Here is a 22,177-nt window from a genome sequence, read left to right on the forward strand (position 1 = left end):
TTGGTGTAACAAGTGATGGTGCATCAACAAACCGTACCATGTTAAATACTCTAGGGCAGCGGTTCTCAAACTGTGGTACGCGTACCACTAGTGGTACGCGAAAGACTACATGGTGGTACGCGGAAGGTCGCGTGGTGAAAGGACGGAAAATTAAAAACAATTAATATTAGATTCTTAGCGTAGCGATGATTTTACAACGTCATGTGTTTTTTTTAATACTCAGATAATAAAGGTTAGATTTTACGGGAAATACGTCAATAAATAAGATATCGTATAAAATCATTGATATTTATCGCATATGTACGTATATAAATTCTGATTATTTTATAATATATCTAATTATTTTATATCAGTACTAAATATGTTCTCTTCGGCCGTTTAGTTTGTTGGTGTTAGTCAACGTAACCAGTCGAGTTTGTCTCTTTAAATATTTACGTTCGTACATTATACATATGTTCGTACATTATTTTATATCAGTACTAAAAAAGTAAAAACATGGATAAGTGGCTAAATAGAGCAACAGACAATAAATCTACGTCTGAAAACTGTTCAGTAAGTTCTGCTTCAAAGTTGGAAAGCGCAAGTCAAGATGTGAATAATCCTTTGAAAATAAGAAAATGTTTAAGGAAATATGATCCTGAGTACATTAATATTGGATTCACGGTCATAGACGTAAGCAATGAGCCTCGGCCTCAATGTGTTATCTGTTTTGAAATTCTTTCTAACCAAAGTATGAAACCGTCCTTATTAAAACGTCACCTTTCTACAAAACATTCTACGTTAGAAAACAAACCAAATGACTATTTCGTTCGAAAATTGTCAGAGATGATAAGCACAAAAAAAATTATATCATATTTTAGCGGTAGTACTGAAAAAGCAGTGGAAGCATCTTTCTTAGCGAACTTAAGAATAGCGAAGTGTGGAAAACCTCATACCATCGGCGAAGAACTGATTTTACCGGCGGCAAAAGATATGGTAACTTGTATGTTAGGTGTTCCGTCAGCTAAAAAACTTGATATGATATCACTGTCAAATGATACAGTTCGCCGCAGGATTGAAAGTATGGCATTAAACGTTAAAGAAAAATTAATTGATCAAGTGAAAAATAGTGATTTTTTTTCCATACAACTTGATGAAAGTACAGATGTATCAAACTATGCTCAACTTATGGTTTACGTGTGGTATGTATTTCAAACTGTAATTAAAGAGGATTTTTTATTTTGTGAAGCACTATCAACACGAACTACCGCTGACGAAATATTTAAAAAGTTGAACCCCTTTTTTGTTGAAAATGGATTAAACTGGTAAAAGTGTGTTGGCTTCTGTTCTGACGGTGCTCGAGCTATGACAGGTAAACATGGAGGTGTTGCGACTAAAATAAAATTGGTTACAGAAAATTGTACTTTCATACATTGCAGCATCCACAGGGAAGCTTTAGTAGTAAAACGTATGCCAGAACCATTTAAACTAGTACTCCAGGAAATCATAAAGGTAGTCAAATTTATTAAATCTCGGGCTCTACAGTCTCGTTTATTTACAAAACTGTGTTCCGAAATGGGAAGTGATCACATTCAATTGCTTTTACATACGGAAGTGAGATGGCTCTCTCGAGGAAGAATGCTTTGCAGGTTATTTGAACTACATTCTGAGGTTCAGTTATTCCTAGGAGAGACTAATTTTGAACTCAAAGATAAATTGACAGATAACCTGTGGATAACAACATTGGCATACTTATCAGACATTTTCAATCGTCTCAATGTATTAAATTTAAGTTTACAAGGTAAATCAATAAACAGATTTTCAATGAATGACAAAATTAAGGCATTTATTAAGATAATTGAAATGATAAGTAATAATGTTTCGAATGAAAATCTACAGTCTTTTCCTAATTTGGAACAATTTGTGACAGAACATGAACTTCAAGTGGAAGCTGATCTTATAAAAAACATAAAACATAATTGTAAAATGCTAAAAACAACGTTTGAAGAATATTTTAAAGAAGATTATTCTGAATTTTTTTGGATAAGAAACCCATTCATTTTGGATTTGGATGATATTCCTAAGACACTAACAAACAATGAAAAAGAGTCTTTGATAGAATTGTCATGTGATGAAAGTTTGAAAATTGAATTTACTAAATTAGAATTGGGTGTGTTTTGGATAAAGATAAAAAACGAATATCCGTTGCTGTCTAAAATAGCATTGTTATTTTTATTACCATTCACAACAACTTATCTTTGCGAAACTGGATTTTCCTCAATGATCGAAGTAAAAAACAAGTTTCGAAACAAACTGAATCTCGAACCAAATTTACGCTTAAAATTAAGTAACACTGAACCAGATATTTCATCGCTAATATCAAATCTACAAATCCATGGGTCTCATTGAAAATTTGTTAGAATCAAGTATGCAGAATCCTACTGACCATTCTGAAAATACTCCTATTGATAGACTTTTCAAAATTCGACCTCTTATAAATTATTTCAATACCAAAATGAATAATATTTATTACCCTAATAAAGAGCTTTCACTCGATGAGTCAATGGTATTGTGGAGAGGCCGCCTTATTTTTCGACAGTATATACAAAATAAACGCCATAAATATGGTGTTAAATTGTACATGCTTACCGAACCAAATGGACTTATTATAAAATTTGCTGTATATACGGGTGTTTTAGATGACCTAGGAGGTAAAGGTCATGCTGCAAACGTAGTACTACATCTGATGTCCGAAAAATTAAATAATGGTCATTCAATGTACATGGACAATTTTTATAATAGCATCGATTTAGCTGAACAATTATTACAAAAAAAGACATACTGTACGGGCACATTAAGATCTAACTGAAAACGTATTCCTGAGGCCGTAGTAAAATCAAAATTAAAACCTGGGGAAACAAAAGCAATGTACTCTAATGGCGTATTAGTTGGTAAATTGAAGGACAAACGGGATGTTATGTATATTTCTACCGAATTCAAAAATAATTTGATACTTGCAAAAAATAAAAAAGGTCAGGAAAAACTAAAATCAGAACCGATTGCAAATTATAATAAATTTATGAGTGGTATTGATCGGCAGGACCAAATGAACAGTTACTATCCATTTTTGAGAAAAACAGTTCATTGGTACAAGAAGATAGGAATACATGTGATCCAAATGCTATTATTAAATTCTTACAATTTGTACAATCAATTACAAGTCGGATCTAAGATGAGTATGACACTCTATGAATTTCGTTTATCTATTCTTAGTGAACTTTTACCAGCATATCCAAAACCAAGACTAGATGCTAAACGAAAACACATTCCAAAAACACACGAGATAGGAAAAAATGGAAGAGCACTTCGTAAAAGATGTTGTGTTTGCGCAGAAAAGAAAATACGCAAAGACACTTCATATTTCTGTCCAACTTGTCCAAATCATCCTAGTATTTGTCTTGAACCATGTTTTGCGAAATTTCATCATAATAAATAAGATTTTTATTTATTTAAAAATAATAAGATAAGTTTTTTTTGTTTGTTTAAAAATAATAATATAAGCTTTTTTGTTTATTTAATAATATAATATATAAAATATGTAATAAGGTATAAAAGATAATTTTTTTTGTTTGTTTAAACTTAATAATAACATAACAGTCTGTTAATTAATTTGAATTGTTTGTTTATTTGAACACTTGTATAAAAAAAAATGACCGCCAATTGGCGTCATTCAGCATATGATGTAAAAATTATTCAATAGTGCTAACAACGCCAAATGGCGTCATTGTAAATTTTATATCGAAAATTGCGTGCGCACCGCAGTCGGTGCTACTAAAATATGATACGCAGCGAACGTGTTAATTCATATCTTAATTTTTAAACACTAATAAATTTAATTATGTAAAGTTTTTATTGTTCTATTTTTAATCATCAGTGGTACGCGACTGATTGATAATATACTTAAGTGGTACGCGAAAAAAAAATTTTGAGAACCGCTGCTCTAGGGGTATATTAAAAAAAAATAATTTAACTAAAAATTATATTGTAACTGATATTGTTCTAGGTGTCAGCTAAAAAAGATAATTTTCAAAAGCCATACAACAGTTTTAAAAAAATATATGTTTTCGGATGCTTCACATTTTCTAAAACCTGTTAGAAATAGATTATTTAGTAACAAGATGTTGAAGGTGATATTATTTTATCAAAATTTCAAAATAAAATACTTTGTAAATATTTTTAATCATACATATAAAAATTTATTTTAGATAAACCCATAATTACTTCCAATTAAATGGGAACATTATAATAGTATTTTTAAAATATAATGTAATAGTCTTACAAAAGTATGTCCAAAATTAACAAAACACCGCTGAATTAAAGAATCTTTCAAAAATGAAAATCAAATATGCAGCACAAGTATATAATAAAACAAAAACAATGATTTGTTAAAACTAATTCATATCACAGCTAGGTTGAATATATATAATAAAATATAATATATTATGTATTATTATAAATGTTAAGTTTCAATAAAATATAAAAAAAACTGTAAAAATATTATTTTAATGTCATAAGAAGAGAATAACTTAGTTATAACACTAAATACTTTCATAATTAACGATATATTTTATATATTGATGTATTATTAATGAAGTACAGTAAATTCCCGTTACAACGAATACCAATACAAGGAAAAATCCCGTTATAACGAAAGTCATAGAAGTTCCCTGCCGAAAAGCAGGGCTTATAAAGAACTTATTCGAATTTTTTTTACAACGAAATTTCCATTGTAACGAACAAAAAATTCGGTCCCCTGGAGTTCGTTGTAACGGGAATTTACTGTATTATATTAAGTAGTGGCTTAACTTTAATAGTTATTTACTCTGACATTGTCAATAAACAAATAATATGTTTAATAAATAATTGATGTAGGTTTGTGAAATAATCTAATACAGCTTTGAGCTTATTATGTAATTTAACTGTTTCATTTTTTAAAAATGAGCTTATAAAAATATTTGAATTAATTTAGCTGACTTTCGATGAAGTCTGGTTTTTTTTTTTTTTATAGATTTTTTAATTGAATTATTACGAGAGCAAATGAAATACATCCTTGTGACTAAAAAAAATTGATTATAGCTGATGTTAATCCATGCTTATGTTGCATATTACTACATCCAACTAATTGTGCTGATCCAACCTCTCCAAATGTTTCAATAACTTTGAAGATAGTATCTGAGGATAATTCTTCTGTAGCCACCACTTTCAGAGTTGCGGATTCCAACGACTTAATGAGACTAAATAGATTTGTAGATGGTTTAAGCAGATGTCTAAAATATCTCTTGACAATGTTTGAGATGTTGTCAATGAATCAAGACAATTTGGACATTTAGTGAATCTAGAGGTTTTTCTTGCTACATAACCACTAATATACGCTAATACTGGATCATTTGTAACAGATATATTGCCAATTATAGGTGTTGCATAGTTATGTTCTATTTGTACGTTTAAAGAAGACATATCTTGATCATCACAACCGTTTTCTACTATATAATCAATAGATTGTTGGAATTGTAATCGTTTATTGTCTGGGGTATTTAAATCATGTATACTATAACTTATAAGATTTCTCCTCCAGAAATATTACTTCCTTTGAGAGGCTTCACCAAGGAGTACCTATGTACTGATTAGCCTAAATATTTGCATAAATAGAACTGAATCAGGATGATCGTTGGAACCGCAGGAACTTCTCATTATTGAAAAAAATCTCTACAAAAATAATAAGATCGGTACCAATGTTAATAAGAGAATACTGATTAAGCCAAAGAAATTATTACTTCTAGATTATCTTGATTTAATCGAGATTTCATAAGGAACTGATAATCATATTTAAGTCGTAGATAATCAAAAACTTCTATAGTAGCTTTTAATGAAATCTGTAATCCTTCATATGTACTATCGGTTAGGAAGTAATAGCTTTTTTCACGTGCAACATTGTTCCAGTTTTCTAAATATAGCTGAAAATCCTTGATAGCCTTAAATAAACAATATTATAGTTAGTTTATTTATATTTTGAATATGTCGATATATAGGTACCTATTACTAACTATTAACGTAATCTATTTTCATCTTAAGACAATGTATATAACTACTCTTAACACAGAGACGGTTAAATACTTCTAAAAATGTATTTACATTTTAATTACAATAGGTACACATAATTTTTAAGAAGAGGTTATAGTGGTACTTATACAGTTATACAATATGCAATTATATTTCAAATACACTACCTGATATTCAAAAGAATTGTGAAGTGTATTATTTGATGTACGAGAATTCATAGCTTTTATTAAATTGCTTATACATCGTATAAAAGTAACAGTTGGTTCACAATCACTTAAATCGATATTATATCGATTATAATCTCCATTGCTATAGCCGTTTTTTCACCAAAAAAACTATACAATTCATATTTTACATTAATGATCAATATATAAATAATATATATAATAATAATTTTCAGTGTCTTTAAAAAAGTAACTAAATCAATCTAAATCCTCAATAATTTTAAAACTGTAATGATTTTATTTTTTGATAATAAATTATTTTACTAGATATAGTTATTTTATATTCAAATAAGTTTATACATCATAGTAAAATTTATTTTTTGTCAAGATTAATAAAATAATGTCATACTAAAATAAAAATTTTAAATAAAAATAAATAATTAAATGTATTTTATTAATATTTTTGAAAGTCTAATTTGTAAGCACCAATTTTAAATTGTTTTAAATATAATGTTTAGGTTACTTTAAATAATGTACATAATCAACCCTGCAATAGACAACACACTCAATTTCCCAATAAATTAATTACCTCGTTTTTCTTCAGGTTTCATTGATGAAGATTTTTTTTCAAATATCAAAAGTAGCTTATTGTTGAAAGCTATTAAAAGACATTTTTTGTATATACTTTTGCAGGGTATCCACACAAGGTAAAGCCAGTATGTTTTTAGAACGAAGATGTTCATATACTTTTTTGCTCTTGATACGGATCAACAAACATTCATAAATCCAATTTATACTATAGCGATTACCTTTAACATTTTGTGTTTTTGCTGCTGCAAAGCAAGCGTGAACAGCTTCTTGTTGATTTTCAGGCATCTCATTAATAGCTTGTTTTATAGGTTTTTCAGTAGCTTCTGAACATTGTTGTTTTAACAATACTACTTTATTTTGCAAATTTGTAACCTATTTAAACGGACATTATTATAATTTTTTTTTTTTGATACAAGGCGAAGAACATATGTTCTTAATTTAATACTCACAGAACACAGTCCCACTAGCTAGTAGCTTAGCAGATTAATATGCTCATAACTCATAAAGATTGGAATTGCATAGTTTTTTTTTAATACTACACAAATTTAAACCATATAATTTAATATACACAGATTTTAGTCTCGCAAGCAAAAAGTTGTATATTAATATTAATTATAAATATAATTAAACAATTTCAATACAATGTATTATGATTTAAGATTATAACATATTAATCGATTAGAAATACCATAGAGGACTAACTATGATTTAATATACTTCCACAGTTTCACACAAGGTTGGTTAGGTTAACTAGTTTAAGTGTAAGTTGTATTATTGTCAACTTGACAACTTTTTAACTATGCATACTTTATGATTAAGCTGTTTATTTTTTCTTAAAACATTCTTTATAACAGATTATGTAGTTGATTTTCCATTAATCTGTGTTTGGGAAACTTTTTGGGTATCCATAAAATATTTCCTTTTTTTTTTGCACACTCAGTACAGTGTGGATTATGCACTTAATTCGATGAAATTAAATTTATGTACTCACAACATTGATCAGATTTTGAACTGTATAATTTGTTAAAATCATCAATAGGTAACTTTAAATTAAAATAACTACAAATAATATTACCAATTATCAATTCCAGTTTCAGGACACATTGCAAAATCATCAACTATTTTTAGTACTTTTGTTATGTCTTCAATACATGTAACTGATGTACATGTTATATTAATTAACTTTTTTTAATAAAAACCTAAAATTTATATTTTAATATATTATTTATGACATTAATTTTAGTTAATATTTTAAAAACCATACCTTTAGATTTAAATCATTGCTCCATATTATATTTTATTTTATTAATTCATAATTTGAATCTAAATTACTCAATACCAATGACCTATGCAAATAAGTAAAAAATCCATTCATCAGGCAATGCCATATTTTTTAATATATCATGTAAATTATTAAAAGTTTCAGAAATATGGTCAGTTGTATTTTAAATATTATCATTAGAAAGTATCTTTTTTTCTGTAATAATTCTTTCAATTAGTTTCGTTCAATCTTTCTAGTTAAATACTGTGGCAAATCTGGGAAAATTGATAGAATCGCATTGTTTTTTAATCTTATCCTATCTCTTTCTATTTGATTTATTGAACCATCAGGCAAGTTGGATTCAAAATATCTATCAAGATAGGTTTCATCCAAATGTTTTTTGCATACATTATCAATTACAGGATGCAATTCTCTATCAGCTCGTGGGATAGCTTTAGCCCATTTCTCCAGGAGTACTTCCTATAACATAATAATAATATGCAGATAAAATATGAGTTAAAATTAAAAATATTACTAAAAATTGAATTTTAAGTAGATAATTTTATGTCTTCAATTAAAGCAATACCTGACAATAAATTAATAACTAAAATATGAAATATAATAACAAATTATAAATTATGTAGGTAAGTACTAAATTAAAACAAATAAAATTTAGATTTTAGGATCGTACTTTGGGCGCCTTAAACATTGTTTTTTTTTATTATTCCTTGTCATAAATTTATTTTAATTTGGGATTTGTAGCCTTCTCGACATCCACGGATAAAACAGTTTCTGGATATTTATTATATCATATAATATAATAAATATTATGTAATTACTAATAAATTCTACAAGTAGGTCATCTATTAACTAATTAGTAATACATAATCATGTAAACTACATAATATAATAATTATTCTACATAATATTTTACATTTATTGTTATGAGTCGTGATAAGATACAATAATTGATATTATATTGTGATATTATCACAGAGATATATCGATATAGATAAATTATGTAAAAAATAATTAGAATGTATTTTTTAAAACAACTATAACTCTTTTTCTAGAAGTCGTATATTATTGGAAACACATGTGTTTGATCGAGAACAATTTGGTCTTAAAAAAACGTTCTATAATAATTATTCATACGTTACACCATTTCAAATATAATATTAAAAAACCAATAAATTCCCTATGCTGTACATGTAAAAACATCATCATTACGCTACGACGCGCATTCTGGCGGAATGCAATAATTCCGGACCATGTTTTTTCGTTTCGCACGGCCGTGTTCGGCGTACTTTTTCTAATGTTCATGCGTAAACCACATTTTAACAGTCGTATGATATTTATTTGATCTTTGTTTTTTTTTGAGGTTAGAGTCCGGACCACTTGTTGGCGTCTATCTGCTTACTACCGTGACTAGTACTATCGTAAGCCATCGTTATACCCGCAGTAAAAATTTTGCCGGTTTAAGATCTTGCCGACAGCTATAATTTTACATAAATTTTCTGGACGTGGAATGTGGAAACGATAATAGGCATTATTACTCTGCGTGACATACTTGGTACCTAGTCTACTCTAATCTGTATACTACGAATAGCTGTTGTTTCTTCTCTAAAAATCATTACGATGATGTACTTCGAAGACTTCCTTGAAAGTAAGTTTTTAAGTTAAAATATTCTAAAACGACAGAGCCTCTGATTCATGTTATAATATTGTTTTGTTCAAGAACTCAATTTATTGCCGCAGGAGATTCTAGACCACACTTCTGAAGTTGGACAACTGGACCTAAATGTGAAAAGTATATAAATATTATTGATTATCAATTAACACAATTTATTAAACAAATAATTTATTTGACATCGATTGAAGAATTGTTAAACTTACTTCTCGTGTTAATAGTTCCTGCTTTAATTGCTGATTAATTTTCCTTTCTAATTTTTTAGTTATTTACCTTCTAAATATATGTAATAATTATCTTTTTAAACATCTAATTGTTAGTTATGTTTACAATATCTCATTGCCATCATGCAAAAAGTGGCCTAGTGATTTTTTTTTAAATTTAAAATTTTTAAAAAATTTTAACTCGCTCTATAATTTAACGCTGACTAAGTTGTTATGCTGGCATGTAAAACGTAACAAAGTGAAACAACATATGGAGTTAAATAAATTTAAAATTAAAAAAATTAAATTATAAATATTATTACTAACAACTTTTTGCCTGACGGTGACAATATATATATATATATATATATATTATGTTTATAAATTTGTGTCTGATTTCAGCCACCATGAATTATTTAAAAGAAAATGTAGAGGTTTTGTTTTCAATTGCTGATACTATGAATACAGATGACTTGGATGTTGAATTTAAAAAAATTATGGAAATTGGCGACAAAGCTCTTAAGCAATCTGGTAATATAATCATGTTTTTATTTAATACAATTTGATTTAATAATCCTTAACTTTAAACCTTACTGGATTATTAAATTTTAATGTTTAATTTTAGATGAAAAAATTCAATTGGTTAACAAGTTGCATAAATTAATGGCTAAATATAAAAATCAATTAGATATTGATTTAGATAAATTTAAAATGGATTTGGAAGCTGATGAAGTGGGCATCACTGAACAAATTGAAAAAAGTAATAATTAAATATACATATTTTTATTTACTTAGTTTCGCATAACTATTAGATGTTTTTATATTTTCCTTTGATAATTATATTTACTCCAACTATTAACTGGCTAGTAATCTTAGTATTAAAGATTGATTAAACATGATTATATTTGAGAAATATGATTGACATAATTATAATAGTAGTCGGTAGATATATTTGTTTAAATTAAGGAATGGATTTTATTGAAATCACATATTCTTATCAAGTTGTAATATTTGGTCAAATTTAAATATGTTTCATCATTTCATGTATTTCTCAGTAAATTGGTGGTAATATAATTTTATATATTCTCACAAATTTGGGTATAAATTTATATTTTTTTATATATTTATATATATATTGTAAATATGACCATTTTTGTAAATATTTGGGTAATATTTGATTTTTTTCAATGTGTTTTTAAATTTTGTTTTATTTTACGTTCTGTATTTCATTATTATGCTGTACTATTTTACTAGCTAATATAACCAGCTAAATTTTCAATAGTTCAAATAATTTATCAACAGCATAAAATATGATAATATATTTTTACTTTTCCTCTGAATTTAATAAACAACAAATATTTAGTTAAGTTACATATTTTGATTTTCTTTTTTACGATAAAATCTGTTCTATTATTATCAGGTAATAAATTGTTTATATATTTCATATACTTTCCAAAATCTCTAGGCTAATTCATCTTAAAAGACTTCTAAACAATCTTTATTGGCTATGCCTTTTGAAATCATACTCTCTTTCTACAACTTCTCTAACCACTTATATTTCATTAATATTTATGATATCATAGTTTATGTGCTTTATTGACTTAAGATCCTTGAAATTATATTTTTAGAATTTTCCAATATTTCATACCCTGAATAGACATTTATTTATATAATTAACTTCCTCGTATTTTAATAATTTAATAATTTTTAGTTCTGTTATGTATGTACATAATACAAAAATTGATATAATTTAAATGTATTATAATTATTTTTGTTAAATGATAATGTTCATCAAGTATAATATGATATAATATTTTTAATAATTTAGTTTTTTCTTCATATAAAATAAAATGATTAATTAAAGTGAATGAAAGTAGTTAAGTAGCATTTTATCCATCATTTACAGTACTTTTTAATTTAGAGTTACCTAATCTATTTTTGACAAAACATACTTATGTATAAATACTTAAGCTTTGAAAACTAATTTAAAATTATTTAGAATAATTGTCCTATATTTATGAATTCATTCCAGACAAACAATGGATTGAGAGATTTAAAAATAACTAGACTTAAGAGGTTATACCTGCATGTGTTGTGTCTGTCTTACTAATGTAGATCATAGCGAATTTACTATAAATAGTATAATATGTGCCTACCCTGTTATTTATTTAAAATATAAAATAAATAGTCAATTTTTTTTTATTGTAAATAGTATTTATATTTAATTAATTTATATATATTATATTAGTTATAATTGGTAGTCATTAATACTTATTTTGTATTTAATTTTGATACTAACAAGAATTCCCTAATAATGTACTATTAATCATTGTCTAAAATAGTATTTAATACTTTTAGGTAAACAATCTTTAAAATATATTAAAAAAATATTTATTTGCAGATAATGATTAATTAATTTTATGAATTAATTATAATCTATTGTGTTACTGTATTACAGTTATTGTATGTAATGGGAGATTTCTTTAACAATTATTACTAATGTTAATAAACCAGTATCATATATTATATTTACAAAACAGGATACTATATAAATCTTTAAAAACATCTATTTAATCGCACGATTCTATTTTTATTTAAAAAAGAACCGCATTACATTATATATATATATATGTACACATACATTTTGATGAAAATAATATTTATTCATGTATTGCAGAGGTAGAGGATGAATTATTGAACAGCAGTTTCAGTGAAAAGTTTATTGCAATAGATTCAAATTCTTCTAGCAGAGGTGGTTTAGATTTACAAGTCAATGCAATTCCCACCAACTCTCAAATGGATCAAATTCCATTACACTATACTTTGGAACATATGGAAGATGGTAGCTCAGTAGTTTCAGCTCCTGCGCCCAAAGTTAAGGTTACTCCAAAAAAGGTATTATTAAAGTTAGAAAAATGGTTACCACTATGCTATACATTACGTACCAAGTGGGTTATTGAACACAATAGATGGGTTAAATTTGAATTCAATGATACATATAGTTTACGTTTAGTTATGAAAAAATATTGTGATAATGAACATCATACACCATATCGAGTAATTAACTCGTAGGTATGTAATTTTGCCCAAATTAGAATTTAAAATTTCTATGGAAAACCAGATTGTGCATACATAGGTGATTAATATTTTTATACAGAAAAACAGAAAATAGAACAACTTATGGGGGACTTGATGTATAATTTTCTAGAATTTTGACCCAATGAATAATTTTTATTGTCATTGTAGAAAAAAAATTAAATCATGTGTAGAACATGTAAATATTAACATTAAGTCAACATTTCCAGTATATATGGTCATTCGTTTAATCATTTTTGATTTACAACAAAATTACAAAATAGATTTTGTCAAAAATTAGTTTTGCTTAAAAATGCTAGTTTTTCCTTAATTTTTTTGTTTGTTATTCCCAGTTATATATATTTATATAAAAAATACCAGTTGGTTTAGGTTAGGTTAGATTACCATGTTATGGAAATTAAAATTTTTCTAAATATATTTAAGATTCTGACTAGATTCTGATTTCATAACATATTATAAGATTATAATATTAATATTATAATAAAATATTGTTAATTTTGTTATCATTAAATGTCTAGTCTTTAAATCCCTACATTCTTAATTAAATGATTAACGAGCACATATTTTCTTTTTATACTCGATTTATTACTACATTTTTTGTACTTGCTGATAATACAATATTGGATATGATCATCAAAATATAGCTTAATAGGTCTAGTGAATATAATCAGTTAATTTATTTATTTAATTTATTCTATTTAGTATTAATATTTTATTGAATTTTTTTTAGTCAGTTAAAGGTCCTAAACCAGTGAAACCAAAAACATCTATTAAAGCAAACAATCGGAACAAAACAAATGCAGTGACTGCAGGTGCATTATCGTCAGGATTGCCTATTAGCAATAAATTACAACGTCCAAAAAAATATAAAAAACGTTCGAAGCAAGTATTAAATATAAAATAAAAGTAACACTTTTAAAGAATTGTTTTTATTCACAATTTATATAATATTCTATATTAACTAAATTTGAACAGAACATAAAAAAAAAAAATTCTTGAAGATCACATATGTAAAGGAAATATTCATTGATGTATATGTATATATCATTTGATATTACTCTACAATTATTTAACTTAACTCGATTTTATAACATTTTAATAACAATTGTTTTTCAGAAATTTTAAACAAGTAATAGTTAACAATTCGTTAACTGATGGAGATAATATGACTGATCCAGACAGCCGTCGTTATTGCATATGTAATGATATAGCTTATAGCAAAATGATTGGATGTGATAATAATAAGGTAAGTATTATAATTAGAGTTATAAATATATATATATATATATATATTAGGGTGGTCCTTAAAATTGAAGATCAACATTTCAACTGCGCCACCTTCGAATTTGAAACTAAACTATAAAAAAATAATATCTATAATTTTATAACGATAGTTCAACCCTAAGACGTGCCTCAAGAGGGTTGAAATTTCTTTTAAGAGGGTGTATTTTCGTTTTTTTTATATACCTAAAAAATTATTGTAATTAATAAAAAAAGTGTACATCATATTATTTTTAGACAATGAATTTATTTAAATTAGTATTTATAATGTACAATTTTAAATTGTTATAAATTTTCAAATGTGTTTTGAAAGTGTACTTCGTTTCGCGTCAGGATACTTATGCCGGTAGTCGTAAACTGTCTGGATCAAAAATTGTTTTTGTTCCTCGTCTTTAGTAATTTTGTCATTGAAATCAGTTATTAATTTTACTCCCCTCTCAGCTGCATCATTTACAACTTTAACTTGACTAAGTACAGATATACCTTTTTGGTAGTTGACATTTTTGTACCATTCCTCTGGGTTTTGGTTAAGGAAATCTGTAGCAATGTTAAACCTTTCAAAAAATTTCATCGATGAACTGTTGATAAAATCAGAAATTTGTGAACTTTTTAGCAATGTTAAATTATTCATCGGGGAAATATAATGTTTAATATTTTCATTTCCATCTTCAATCTTAAGTGAATCTACCATTTTTATTTTCATTGACAAAGGAATATTTGAATCAAAAAATGAAAATGCTGCTGCTTCAGGATTTAGATACCACAAATTACCACAAAACTTTTTTATTGCAATATTTGATATTTGTTTATCAATATTTTCATATTCAATCAGACACTGAATAAATAAAATATCTTGGTATGGGGCTTTAAACTGTTTTTCTTTAGAATGAGTTAAGGCAAATTCAAGTACACGTTGTTGGACATCATTTCATAATATTAGGCTAACATCATCATTTTCTATTCCTGGATTAAATTTTACAGTATCTATTTTACTCCAGTTGTCTTGAAATTTTTTAAAAAGTTGTATGTTTGGCCCAGAGGTGGAACCAAATTTCTCTTCAAAAACACTTCTTAAAACTAGTTCATAAATATGATGTCGACAAAGCAAGTACAGCAAATCTTTTTCAAGACGTTGTTCTAATAATACGCATGCGCCTTTTAATCTACCGGTGTTTGAAGCTGTAGTGTCACAACAAACAGCTATAACTGAATTATTAAGACCCCATTCTTCGATTAATTGATACACGTTTATAGCCTGTTCTTCTCCTGTTCCTACTAATAACTTAGGGACACCGAGTAGTTGTTCGTGATTTCCACATTAAATAATTACTGGTAATCGATCTACAAGATTTTTTGAAGTTAACGAAGGAAGTAATTTTCCGTCCCAGTGTATGACTGAACTATTAAACAAATTTATTTGAAACTCTTGACGAAGATTTATAGCCTGTTCTTTACGTAGTTTTGAACCTTCTCTGTGTATTGACGAGCGATTAATGACCAATCGACATTTTGACCTAACGCTTCAGCTGTTGCCATAAGTAAATGAGTTGCATCTCTATCACTAACCTTACATCTATCCAATGCAGCTACGAGTTTTTTAGTGAGAAACTGTGTTGAAGCCCATTTATTAGTAGAAGGACCAGGTAAACATATTGTTTCCTCGAAAACAAAATTGTCATCGTCGGTATCGCTTTCTGTCGACATTAACTCGGCCGTTTCATCTGAAAATATTGTGCGCAAACATTTATTATAATTAAATAATAAATAATAAGTTACTAAATACTTACACAATACATTTATTTCGTCATGAGCACGTTTTTTTCTATTTTCTGATTCTTGAAGGCGTATATACTTTTTTTGTTCACTTTTGTGTGAAGTAAGATCAATTCCAATTAATGATCCTGGACGACCTTTTTGCCGTTGACAATTTAAAAATTGTTTATCTATTTCATTACTTATCATATTCATAGCATCAGAGTGTGCTATGTCAAAAAGGTCCTCGAACTTATCAATAAAGATATTTTCTTTTTTTATTTGCGTATCAGTTCGCCTGCACGAATTTTTTTGCAAATTTCGCCATTCGTTGTACATCGCTTCTAATTTTGGTATACAATGACGTATTTCTCTGTTCGGAATACGAGCTTTTTGCCAAAATATTATAACCTCTTCTATGACTAATCGAGCACTATCTCGTAGACTCAATTTGACTTCACGCACATTATGAAATAAAACCCTTAGAACTTGTTTATTTGAAGGTAATTTACAACCAAAAAGCTGATGTGTAGTATGTTTAATTAAATAAATATTTATTATATATTATATATTATGATAATATGTGTATTTGTATAATTTATTTTTTTGGATTTAGTGCCCTTATGAATGGTTTCATTTTAAATGTGTTGGTATTAAGTCTAAACCAAGTGGAAAATGGTTTTGTCCAATATGTACTAATAAATTTAATAAAAAAACTATGAAGATATAAATACATCTATTACCGTTTACTTGAAGCATTGAAATTGACATAGGTAACTATACTATATAAATATTTTTTTTACCTTTCTTTATTATTTTATAGGTATAAATATGGAAATAAAATATTGTAACTATACCTAAAACATGTGGACATACATATAATCAAATATAGTTGGTGTACTAAAAAATAATATTAATCTTGATTGCCTTCAAGCGATACAAAAAAATAATTATTTAAAAATGTATAATAGAAATTATAGAAACAAAATTTTAATGTTAATAATACAATTATTATATTAATATTTATTTACAATATGTAACTTTTATGAAGAGGTTTAAATTTTTAATTAATATTTATGCTGGATATTTTGTTTTTGGGATATATTAACGTGTCACTGTGTTTCTGATGAATATTGTGCATATGTAATTATAAAATTGTTCGATAAATAATAGGAACAACTTATGTAAATGTGAATCTGATATTAACGTTTAATGTTATTATTTACGTGGGATATATTTACTGTGATATTGTGTTGTGGTACCCCAGAAACACCAAACCATTGAAAAAGTCGATTAGTGATAGACACAAACATTTTAGTAAACTTTTAACAGTTATAACATAAAATTATTGCTAAAACAATTTCATATAAACTGCTTGGTCTTGGTACCTCCACGAAAAAGCACTTATTAATTTTACTTTATATTATGATAAACTAATTTTAATATGTATTGCTTAAAAATATTATTTAAATTTATATGAGAAATATTATTGATATATTTATCTCAATTGTAAGTAATCATTAATCATTATATAACTCTATATTGCATTAGCTATCATATTTGTTTGTTTTTTAATATGTAATGCAATGCACAAAGTTGTAACAGCACTTTTTATCTGCGACAGGTACCACTTCCTATTCATTTCAAATACAACGAAATCGTATAATTTATTATTGTTTTCCTTATCTAACAATTGATGAAATGCAAATGTTTACTTTCATGTACTAATCATGTATTAATATAAAAACTAATATATTTTATTGTGTATTTTAATTTCTTTTTCTAGCTTACCATATGAATACCTGCTCCATGTCGAATGGCGTACATGTTGGTATATTTTAGTGCAAATTCACTCAAGAGTACCTACTCAAAACATATTGTTACATGGATTCCCATTCTTTTTTTAAATAGATTTATTTTTTGTTGCTACATTTGTTATTTTGTTTATTATTTTTTTAAGTCATTGTTTTATCTAGTTAAATGCTTTATCTTACATATATAATTCTACTGTATGTGTTTATGTCACTGAAATCCTCCTAAACGGTTAGAACGATTTGAATGAAATTTTTTTCTATGCGTTTGGGTGACGTCCTGGATGGCTTAGATTCACAAATCAGCCCGATAAATACGTGTTTAACAGTCGCAAGATGCAAAGGAAAGGAAATACGTCAGGTGGCAGCGGTGTTATTATTTAGAATGTACTATTATATATTTATTAGTTTAATAAAAAATTCCACTCTACCCTATCCAATAGTTGCATGTATTTTTATGACTCCACAAACGAAAAACATATTCTCATTTCTCAGTATAACTTTATCAACCCCTGAACTCTAAAGTAATCTATTTACTTTCTTTTTTCACTCATCAACGCCCAGACCGGCTGGGTCTAGAGACTTGTACAGAGGTTCCCTAAGCAATGTAGGGGCGCACTGAGAAAGGATTTTTCAAAATTTGACTTCCAAGGGGGTTAAACGATTTTTTTTATATAGCTATAGATATATGTATTTTCTAATTGTTTAATAATTGTTTGATATTTCTTCTAAGCGGTTGCTAGGATACTAAAAATATGCCTAATTACTTTAGATATGTTTTTTTTTAATTTAATTCTTTTAAATTAATTTTACAATAATTAATTGACTTTATCGTACTAAATTTATGCCTATTTATTCCCATTAAGTATATCTATTCATCTCCACATTAGTTTTATAGATTTCGTTCCTATTAAACGTTCATAAGACGAATTGAAAATTATAGTGTATTTCTGTACAATCGCCATATTACATTTTTAAGTTATAAATCTCTAATTGATATTAATATTTTATTTACATTTATTTTTATTTTGACTGTTTTGACAAAATTAAAGTTAGTCTAAGATGTCCGATTTTGATTCTTAAAAAAATTTTGAACTCTGCAGAAAATTGTCTATAGATCGTACGAAATATTTTGTAAAAATTAAATCTTATATTCTAATAAAGTGGTTATAAAAACTTGAAAATATGAATTTTTCAAATCATAATATTAAATTTAAAATTAAAACCAGAATGTTTCTTACGATCTACAGACATTTTGCTGCTGAATTTAAATATTTTTTCAGAATTAAGATCATACAACGTTAACTTACTTTAATTTTGTCTAACCAATAATAGAAGTTGTCATAAAATTCGTATCGTGAATTTTTATTGTTATCGAGTTATTGACATGTCCATGCGCGTACTCCAGTCCGTACCCGCATTGTATTTCACTTACACTAATAATCATTTACAACTAACACATAGATTTTGGGCGGCTAAGACGAGATTATGAATTGCCTAAATGATGTCTCTTAAATAATAACCGTAGCGAGGCCCCTTAATGTTTCTATGACATTATCATTTAAGCAAAAAGAATGAACAAACAATCGGTATTTAGATAACTTTGATTCAATAAACATACATACAGATGTATGGCTACTGTAGTCGACTCCTTTAATGAGTTAAGTGTGTATCTTATAGCCCGCTAAGAAATATAGGAAACCAATGGCGGCTATTAGTATAGCTTATCAGTATGACCACACTATTTCTCTCAAGTGATACACCAATGGATTTTCGTCGAATATTATTTAAAAAAAACGACATAAAACCATTCGACAAAAGAAGAAAGAAAGACAAATTTTATCAATGTCTCTCATTTTAACAGCGGTCTTATCATAAATTTTATGTTGTTATTATTATTATATCTATGGTGTTTTGGCGCACAAATGTATGGTTTACCGCGGTTGCGGTGTAAGTTTTGCCAACCGGACCAATACATCTGCCGCCTAAATGTCGTCGTTTATCTGACTTCGTGAGTAGAAGGTTTTGGAGGCTAGACATGCATGGAGGTAAATAATTGTAACACGTAATTTTGGTGTCGGGCGCGTGTGCGTCGAAAGACGTTTTTATTGTAATGATATACGTCGTTGACATGAGTAGAAGTCGTGTGTGACTAGGCGTACAATTTTTGCCTTCCAGTCGGGTGCTCGATGCTCGGGCGTGCGGTTATAGCGTGGCGCACGCGAGTTCGTATGATAGTTCGTGAGCGGTTGCGCGTGAGCGCGAAAGCCGTCGAGTTCGGGTCGCGAGACCGGGGACGTGTTGGTCGACGGGACGAGATCGGGTCGAAACCAGATTCGGCTTGAAAGTGCTCGTTCGCCGCGGAATCGCGAGATGTAACGGGACCGTGCGCGTCGTAGCGCGTACCGGGCATGTCGTGTCGGTGGTCATTACATCTCGAAGGTGCGATCGTCGATGCGCGAGGTCGTGGTCCATACCCACGTGTAAAATGGCGCGGAACGTCGGGTTCGGGTCGGCGGTTAAAAGTTCGGTCGGACTGTCGCGGATGTGGCTCGGTCAAACGTCGTGAGCAAAGAGAAAGAGCTTTATGTCGCGATAGGCGTCGTAACCTTTCGCCGGACGATTTGACGCGTACGGCGCGGAGTAGGGGCGCGATCGCTGCGTCGCGTCGATAAAAACATATATAAAATTCACAATGGTCGCATACATATAAAAATATAAAAATGAATATAATTCAAATATTGAAGACGAATATAATATAAAAGGTATAATTCACGTATCGAAAATGGTAACGTCGGTCGGACAGGTCGACCAGTAAAGTGGTGACAATCGGTGTCGCCATAGTGTTAAGACCACTATAACCTCAAAATATTCTCTTATTCATTCCCGTATGACAAGCACAAAAGGCCTATCCATTCTTTATTATCTATGGTTGTTTGGTTTTAAAAGTGTAAATATTAATAAAAACCAAGATAGATTTTAGATCGAAATAATACGTATAATATAATAAAAAAAAATACAAAGATAAATATAATAATTACACAAAGAGAAATAATAAAAAAACACAAGGTGGTTTTTTGGCGACATACGCCCGAAAAGTGTGGAGGTGTGTTTTTTGTAGGATGTTACGGAGGTATATATTTTTTGGCCGACAACGATCGGCCCGTACGAATGTATATAATAAAAAAGGGAGGAGGTGGCGCGCAGCTGACGGCGGCTGACGCGCTACCGCGGTTACAGTACGTGGTACAGCCCGGTATTGTGGGTCGCCAAAGCTGTCTTCCGCGATGACGCGACATTTTTACGGCCCGTAGTGGGGCGATAACAAACAAAAATATCTAATCTGTTATCATTGATATTTTGGCGCGTTAATACCAAAAAATATATTACAGAATTATTCTGTGTTAATACTTGTGTTTGTGGCGCGAAGACGATTCAAACCGATTTCCTTCTCGTTATCAACACAGGAAATGCCTAGCCGAGATATTACGGGTTAATATTAATTAAAATTTTACTTTTTAGTAACTATACATTATAATAATAATTTCTTAAATTCTCAATCTAGTCATAAATGCATTAATTTATCATTTATTCTGGATTATTGGAATATTTTTCGTTTGATATGTGTTACTCTTTATTCTGGTTCAATTTATGGCAATTATATGCGATCTCATTTCAAATTTAATGTTTTTATGACATTGTCATTTAAGCAAAAATAATGAACAAACAATCGGTATTTAGATAACTTTGATTCAATAAACATACATACGGATGTATTGGCTACTGTAGTCGACTCCTTTAATGAGTTAAATGTGTATCTTATAGCCCGCTAAGAAATATAGGACACCAATGGCGGCATTCAGTATGACCACACTATTTCTATCAAGTGATACACCAATGGATCTTCATCGTATATTATTTAAGAAAACGACATAAAACTATTCGACAAATTACCACAGTGGATTTTTGACGTGCTTTTCGATAACATGCATCGTAGTACAACGGGGGCTGTCTCCCGCGATGACGTGTTACATTTTTTACGGCCCATTAGCGGGTCGATAACAAACAAAAATATCTAATCTGTTATCATTTATATTTTGGCGCGTTAATACTTGTGATTGTGGCGCGAAGACGATTCAAACCGATAACCTTCTCGTTATCAACACAGGAAACGCTTAGCCGAGATTTTACGGGTTGGAAAGCAGAAAGAAATTGTAAATACGACTTTA

General features: G+C 28.4%; 4 protein-coding genes and 2 pseudogenes across 4 annotated transcripts; 4 read left to right on the forward strand and 2 right to left on the reverse strand.

The window, feature by feature from the left end:
- The first annotated feature begins 495 nt into the window (after nucleotides 1-495).
- Nucleotides 496-1,308, forward strand: LOC132925620 (zinc finger BED domain-containing protein 5-like). The gene has a single exon (XM_060990000.1). The coding sequence runs from the start codon at nucleotides 496-498 to the stop codon at nucleotides 1,306-1,308; it is 813 nt and encodes a 270-aa protein (XP_060845983.1).
- A 36-nt stretch (nucleotides 1,309-1,344) lies between these two features.
- On the forward strand, nucleotides 1,345-2,388 carry LOC132925621 (zinc finger BED domain-containing protein 5-like). The gene has a single exon (XM_060990001.1). It carries the CDS (start codon nucleotides 1,345-1,347, stop codon nucleotides 2,386-2,388), a length of 1,044 nt encoding a protein of 347 aa, XP_060845984.1.
- A 19-nt stretch (nucleotides 2,389-2,407) lies between these two features.
- Nucleotides 2,408-2,848, forward strand: LOC132925622 (piggyBac transposable element-derived protein 4-like). The gene has a single exon (XM_060990002.1). The coding sequence runs from the start codon at nucleotides 2,408-2,410 to the stop codon at nucleotides 2,846-2,848; it is 441 nt and encodes a 146-aa protein (XP_060845985.1).
- A 2,322-nt stretch (nucleotides 2,849-5,170) lies between these two features.
- Nucleotides 5,171-6,874, reverse strand: LOC132925623 (uncharacterized; annotated as a pseudogene).
- LOC132925624 (uncharacterized) lies at nucleotides 6,862-8,915 on the reverse strand (annotated as a pseudogene).
- Nucleotides 8,916-9,424: 509 nt separating this feature from the next.
- LOC132925625 (inhibitor of growth protein 1 homolog) lies at nucleotides 9,425-14,049 on the forward strand. The gene is made up of 6 exons (XM_060990003.1): nucleotides 9,425-9,781; nucleotides 9,854-9,925; nucleotides 10,411-10,539; nucleotides 10,634-10,768; nucleotides 12,686-12,903; nucleotides 13,835-14,049. The coding sequence occupies exons 1-6, from the start codon at nucleotides 9,754-9,756 to the stop codon at nucleotides 14,006-14,008; spliced, it is 756 nt and encodes a 251-aa protein (XP_060845986.1). The 5' UTR covers nucleotides 9,425-9,753; the 3' UTR covers nucleotides 14,009-14,049.
- The last annotated feature ends 8,128 nt before the right edge of the window (nucleotides 14,050-22,177 follow it).

Source organism: Rhopalosiphum padi, chromosome 3 (assembly GCF_020882245.1).
Source record: "Rhopalosiphum padi isolate XX-2018 chromosome 3, ASM2088224v1, whole genome shotgun sequence".
Classification (NCBI taxonomy): domain Eukaryota; kingdom Metazoa; phylum Arthropoda; class Insecta; order Hemiptera; family Aphididae; genus Rhopalosiphum; species Rhopalosiphum padi.

Coding starts and splice junctions, on each gene's coding strand:
- LOC132925620 (XM_060990000.1), top strand. CDS start 496: ATGGATAAGTGGCTAAATAGAGCAACAGACAATAAATCTACGTCTGAA.
- LOC132925621 (XM_060990001.1), top strand. CDS start 1,345: ATGACAGGTAAACATGGAGGTGTTGCGACTAAAATAAAATTGGTTACA.
- LOC132925622 (XM_060990002.1), top strand. CDS start 2,408: ATGCAGAATCCTACTGACCATTCTGAAAATACTCCTATTGATAGACTT.
- LOC132925625 (XM_060990003.1), top strand. CDS start 9,754: ATGATGTACTTCGAAGACTTCCTTGAAA. Junction 10,769..12,685: donor CACTGAACAAATTGAAAAAA/GTAATAATTAAA, acceptor CATGTATTGCAG/AGGTAGAGGATGAATTATTG. Junction 12,904..13,834: donor TTAAGGTTACTCCAAAAAAG/GTATTATTAAAG, acceptor AATTTTTTTTAG/TCAGTTAAAGGTCCTAAACC.